The sequence below is a fragment of the Hemicordylus capensis genome, chromosome 2 (genome assembly GCF_027244095.1).
Source record: "Hemicordylus capensis ecotype Gifberg chromosome 2, rHemCap1.1.pri, whole genome shotgun sequence".
NCBI lineage: Eukaryota > Metazoa > Chordata > Lepidosauria > Squamata > Cordylidae > Hemicordylus > Hemicordylus capensis.
In genome coordinates, this window is record NC_069658.1 from 297691501 (window position 1) to 297698315 (window position 6815).

The 6815-nt window shown below is 41.9% G+C and overlaps 1 protein-coding gene across 7 annotated transcripts in view; it reads left to right on the top strand.

Annotated features, from left to right (window-relative positions):
- The window catches only part of XPC (XPC complex subunit, DNA damage recognition and repair factor), a 36814-nt gene extending 31729 nt beyond the window's left edge, over positions 1 to 5085 (top strand). For all 7 annotated transcript variants that reach the window (XM_053296006.1, XM_053296009.1, XM_053296008.1 and 4 more), the window contains one exon: positions 3342 to 5085. In XM_053296006.1, coding sequence (XP_053151981.1) covers positions 3342 to 3548 — 207 coding nt within the window. In that variant the 3' untranslated portion in view covers positions 3549 to 5085. The remainder of the gene's footprint in view (positions 1 to 3341) is intronic.
- Positions 5086 to 6815: the final 1730 nt, after the last annotated feature.

A 6815-nucleotide genomic window follows, 5' to 3' on the forward strand; every position in this document is an offset into this window, starting at 1 on the left:
CACTTCAGTGTCTTCAGTGTCAATTCTGAAACTGGTTGCTGTACCCGTTGTCATTAGTTTAGTCTTTACATTTAACCGTAGTCCCATTTTTTTCACTGTGCTCCTTGACTTTCATTACTAGAGCTTGCAGATCATCCTCATTTTCCACTATCAGGGTGGTGTCATCAGCATAGCACAGGTTATTGATGTTTCTTCTGGCAACTTTAAAACCATGTTCATCTTCTTCCAATCTAGCTTCTCTCAGTTTATGTTCAGGATATAAATTGAATAAAGAGGGAGAAAGTGTACAGCCTTGTCTTACCCCTTTGCTGATCTGGAACCAGTCTGTTTCACCATGTTCCGTCTGGACTGTGGCTTCCTGTCCTGTGTATAGGTTCCTCATGAGAACAATGAGGTGTTCTGGGATGCCCATTTTCCTAAGGATATTCCACAACTTGACATGGTCGATGCAATCAAAGACTTTTCTGTAGACAATAAATCACATATTGACTTCTTCCTGGTATTCTTTGGCTTTCTCAATTATCCAGTGTGCATCAGTAATTATGTCTTCTGTTCCCCGGCCTTTTCTGAAACCCTTTCCACACTCTAATCTGTGTTGGATGATCCTGAGCATTATTTTGCTAGCATGTGAAATTAAGGATATTGTGCTATAGTTTGCACAATCTGTTAAGTCTCCTTTCTTTGGTTTGGGTATGTAGACTGACCTTTTCCAGTCTGTTGGCCACTGTGTCGTTCTTCAAACTTGTTGGCATAGTTTGAGTAGAGCCTTGACTGATTCTTCTTCTGTTGCCTGCCATATTTCTGTAGCTATTCCATCAATTTCTGTAGCCTTCTGACATGGTAATGACTGGAGCGCTGATCTAACTTCATCTTCTCGTACTAGAGGTTCTTGCAAGTAGGGAATATCTTCTAGAGTATCCTGGATGTTGACAGCCCTGCTCTACAGATTTTCAGTATATTCCTTCCATCTCTGTTTGATCTTCTCTGAATCAGTCACTATCTGTCCTTTGGCATCCCTTAACATACCAATTCAAGGTTGGAACCTCCCTCTGAGTTCAGAGACCTTTTGGAAAACTTGCCTTCTTTTCCCGTATCTATTTCCATCCTCAAGGTCTTTACAGATGTCATTGTAGTACTGCTCCTTGTCTCTTCTAAAAGCTTTCTGAAATTCCCTATTAAGTTCCTTCTTGAGGCCTTTATCTTTCTTGACTTTGGCTTCTCTCCTCTTCTTGGCAATTTCCACTATCTGTTCTGACATCAATTTTGCTTTCTTCTATCAATAAAGTTCAGAACTTCCAAGTGGTTCCTGATGTTCTCCTTGAAAATGGTGAGAACATTCTCAAGATCATATCGTGGAAGCTGGATAGCTTTGTTTTTCTGCTTTAGCTTGACTTGGAACTTGCACATGAGCAGTTTGTGATCTGTTCCACAGTAGGCCCCAGCCATGTCTTTGTTGTTATAACTGAGCTCTTCCACCTCCTTGCACCAATAATGTAATCAATTTGATTTCTCTGTATTCCATCCGGTGATGTCCATGTGTATAGGCGTTGCTTTGGTTGTTTGAAGAATGTGTTAGCAATGAAGAGACCATTGGCTTGGCAGAAACTAATAATTCGTTCTGCTTTGTTTCTGTTTCCTAGGCCATACTGTTTTTTTCCTCCTTACCTTTTCCAACGTTGGCATTCCAGTCTCCAACCACCAGCATCACATCTTGCTTGCATGTTCTCTCAATTTCAGACTGGACTTGAGCGTAAAACTCATCAACTTCCTCTTCTTCTACATCAGACATTGGGGCATAGACTTGAAGAACTGTCATGTTAAAGGGTTGCCCATGAAATCTAATTAATATTAGTCGGTCACTGACCACATTGTACCCAAGTATTGTAATTGCTATATCCTTCCTGACTATGAAAGCAACACCGTTCCTTCTTTGGTTTTCGTGTCCTGAGTAGTAAACGGTATGATTTCCTGACTGAAAGTGTCCCATTTTAATTCACTGATGCCAAAGATGTTAATCTATAGTAGATTCATTTCATCTTTCACGGTGTCGAGCTTTCCCATATTCATGCTTTTTACATTCGATGTTCCCATTGTAATTCTGTCCTTGCAGCATCAGTTTTTCTTTTCCCGCACGGCAACATCAGCTGCTAGACGTCCAAAAGGCTTTAATCTAACGGTGTCATAAACACCATCGGTACTCTGAGAGATCCTCAGCTCTTCATTAGTAGCATGTTGAGTACCATCTGACCTGAGGGGCCCATCCTCTGGCATTACATCGACAATCATTCTATTTTGTCTGTCCATGTGGTTTTCTTGGTAAAATACAGGAGTGATTTACCATTGCCTTCTCCCACACAGTATGAAATGATGCCTTTGTCGTTGTCACTGAAGTGATCATCCGCCTCCAGCACATTGCTGTATCACTGCTGCCCAATATAGGTGCCTGCTTGCTTTAGCTGGGCAGCTGGGATGACCTTTGCGCTTTGGGTGACCCTACTGGGAGTATACCTCCCGGCGTACTTCGCTCATTCCTCCCATGAACACCCACCCCCGCCACGATGAGGCAGCATAGCAGGCCTTGGGGGTAAAATAAATAAATAAGGATGTTGTGTGATGTTCTTAGCACAATCTGTGGCAATCCATGAAAAAGCCATACTTTTTTCAAACTTGATTTGTTCTAACCTGAAAAAACTCCAGCCACCCCCCCATGGATTTCTACATATTGCACTAAGAATATTATTGAACAGCCTTGAGTATCATATGGATTTTCCCCCTCTGCCATCCTAATTTGTGTTGAAGTTGGAATATATCACCCTCTGGAAGAGCCCAGAGGAGAGAGAGAGTGAGTGCACATGTACTTCAACTACTTTTTAAAAGCAAAATAATGATGGCCCTTTTGCACAAATCTGTATATATGTACAGACAATCACATTTCAGCAAAGAGACACTTCAGATGCTACAGCTTCCTATGTTGGAAAGAGTGTTCCGTATTTTTCCAGTGCTATAATTAAAATGATAATGGAGCGCCCTCTTCTTCTTACATAGAGACTGATTTCAAATAACTGCAGTGGCCCTGTGATACTGCTTGCCTTAGGACTGGTTTGCATTAGTAAGTTGTCTACGTGTTGGTTGCACATTGGATATAAAATCAGTTTATTTTCTCGCTTTATCTGACTGGACTGTAAAAGGTAGGATTGCTTAAGGTTGTCATCTACCCATTGGACTTCTGTTTATGTGCAACAGGCTGCAAAGCCTTGATGTTGCTAATCCAAAGGAATTGTTGCATCCCAAAAGAAGTCCTATCCACAGTGTCAGTTAACATTTCAACCCTTCTTTTCCAGAATGAGCCAGCCATGCCAGAAAAAGGAGCTGGGTTCTCCTCTGATGAGGAAGGACCAAGTTCAGAGACTCCAGCAGGGTCCACAGCTGTTTCCTGGCCCCAGAATCGACAAGCAGAAAAACAGAGTGAAAGAGAAAAAAGAATAAGAAAGAGCAAAAGGGAAAAGAAAGGAGAAGCAAAACACTTGTTCCCATTTGAGAAGCTGTAACCAGAATGCCATGAAAAGCAAGACTTTTGGATTGCATACTGTCATACCAAACGAAAACATGTTTGCTTTTGTTCAAGCAACCTGTAAATAGTTTCAGGCTTAGAAAATATTTTTATATTTGTGGCAAGCTAGAAACTTAGGCTTGAATCAGTATATAAATAGAGCAATGTTTAACTGCAAGTAAAAAAATAGTTCCAATGAGAATAAATAAGGGGACTAGTAGGAACCTCTGCAAGTCTAGGCCAAAACATATATGCTTTATTCCATAATATGGTTCCAAGTGTGAGTGGTCTTGAAGAATTCAAAATTAGGCATGTTTTATTATCCTCTCACTAAGCTGTGAGGGTCTTCCTTTTATCTGTCGAGTTATGAGGGACAGATTTGTTAGATGGGTTTAGTGGCTGACAAACCACAACATTCTGTGTGCCTTTTAATGAAACACGTGCACAGTTGCACAAGAGTGTTCTTGTGCAAACGCAATAATTGCACAAATGCGTGATGAACAGCCATTATTTCCAGTGGTCTTCCAATGTGCAACTGCCTTTGCACAATTCTTGCATTTGCGCAAGAGTGCTCTTGTGCAACTGTGCACATGTTTCATTAAAAGGCACACAAAGTGCTCTTCACATTTTGAGCAGACACCTTGTGCACTTTCTTTTCCCTTGCATATTCTTGTAATTCTTCCAGGAGCATCACTGTGTTAAAAGTGACTCACTCACACTCTCTCTCTCCTTTTGCGGTTTTCCTTCCTTGAAAAATAGTTTGCAATGGCAGCTGCTTGAAGGTGGGGTAAATAGTGCCCTTTTCTTGTGAACAGTTAATCTTTTTTTGTTTTGTTTTGTTTGAGGATATGGTGAAGTTGTCCACACTTAGGATGAATCCCCTGGGTCATTCTCCTGCACAAGCCCCATAGACATAAATGGGACCAGGGTGAGACCGTGATTGTACTCTTTGCACAGCTCCCTTTCATTTCATTGTACTGCAGAACTCCCAGTGGATTGCACTCTTAGTCTTATCAACACAAATGTGAACCTGTTCCCCTAGAATTAAAAAGTATCATGGGATCTTTGTAGGGGCCTTCTTTTTGAGAATATTTAGTTTTTGTCTCCCTTCCCCCTTCCTTCACAGATAAATCTTACGGGTCATGTTGATTTTTACATAGTGATCACTTTAAAGTTACTCTAGTCCCAGAGCCAATTGAGTTAATTCAGTCTAAATGGGATTTACTTGCACATAAATATTTGTTTGCAATCTGCCTTTTTACGCATGTACACACATAATGATCGTTATATAGTTGGCCTCTTGGCTATTTAGACTGCTTTGATTAATACACATTTTTACTGCACAGAAATGTTAACTACACCTGCAGTTTTACACAAAACCTTTAAGTACATATTTTAATTGACCTAGATTTTGTACTATTTTTAAAAATACCCATTTGAACTGAGTGGATCTAGTCTTAGCACTTTAAAAATGTTCAGAAAAAATATTTTTATACTGAATCCTTGGCAAAAAATAAAAGCTTTAATGAAACCTAGCTTACAATGCAAGTGTCTCCTTTCTTTCTATAGATTGTCACTGGGGGCTGCATGTGTTAAGCCTAATTTAATACTACTTTGGGGCAAGCCCCACTACCCTTCAGCAATTTATTATCATCTCTCCATTCTCAATGCTACTTAAATCATGCACCTGGCGTTGAAGTGTCCCTCCTGCAGAGAGGTACTTATTGTGGGAGGTCAAGACATAGGAAGTGGTTTAGATCTGCCTGTTCTGGACAGGGTTGCATTCCCCCAGAAAGAGCAGGTATGTAGTCTGGGAGTACTTCTGGACCCAAACCTCTCCGTGATTTCCCAGGTTGAGGCAGTGGCCAGGAGTGCTTTTATCATCTTTGGCTGATTTGCCAGCTACGTCCATTTCTGGAGACAAATGACCATAAAGCAGTGGTGCATATGCTGGTAACATCCAGGCTTGACTGATGCAATGCACTCTACATTGGGCTGCCTTTGTACGCAGTTTGGAAACTGCAGTTAGTACAGAATGCAGCAGCCAGGTAGGTTTCTGGGGTTGCCTAAACAGATCATATTACACCTATATTAAAAGAACTATACTGGCTGCCAATAAGTTTCCAGGTGAAATACAGTGTTGATTATTACCTATAAAGCCCTAAACGGCTTGGGTCTGAGGTATTTAAGAGAGTGCCGCCTTCTTCATCAACCCCACCGCTTGTTAAGATCATCTTGGGAGATCCATTTGTGGTTGCCACTGGCTCAATTTGTGGCGACAAACAAGGGTCTTGTGGTATCAAGCATGACTTGTCCCCTTAGCTAAGCAAGGTCAACCCTGGTTGCATATGAAAGGGAGACTAGAAGTGTGAGCACTGTAAGATATTCACCTCAGGGGATGGAGCTTCTCTGGGAAGAGCACATACGTTCCAAGTTCTTTCCCTGGCATCTCCAAGATAGGGCTGAGAGAGATCCCTGCCTGCAAACTTGGAGACGCCGCTGCCAGTCTGTGTAGACAATACTGAGCGAGATGGTCAGGGGTCACAGGGTCATTTGGGGGGTTGGGAGTGATTCTTTCAATATTCTTGGTTGCTGAGGTCAAGGACATCTCGCTGGGTTATCCCCTTCATGTGCTCCAAGGCAGGACTAGGCTAATTAGCTGAAAGAAAGAAGCCTCGAGTCTGAAGGGGATGACCCCACCCCAGTCCGTACAGTCCTGCTTTGCTCCAGGCAGACTCCCCCACCACCACAAACCCCCTTACAGTGAGTCTCACTGATCATGAGACTCGCCTCACAGTGTTTCTCGGGCAATCAAATATCAACCATCTATTACAATTTCTCCAGGAGGTTCTTGAGAAAGGACTTAGGCCCAGCACATTGAAAAGACAGGTGGCATCATTGGTGGGACTAATTTTGGGAAATTCACTAAGATCAAGTCCTTGACCCCAGCAACTGGAAGAAGCCTTCACAGTAAGTGAACCAATGCTCCATTTTACCTTGTTTTAAGTCGCTTCGTGACTGCAATTCCCCTAACCCCGTTTGCCATTGAAACCAATGGCTCATCTACCATGAATTAGCCAACCGTGAGGGTTTTTCCAGGAATGGAACCCTCACAGTTGGCAAGAGATGACTGTATAGGTTATACTTTTAATTACTTGGAGGGGACTCTGAATTTCAGACAACCCCCTGATTTGACATTAAAGCACTTCGAGGGGAAAACTTGTCTTGGATTCAGGTAAATTCAGAATTTTTAAAATAAATCTGT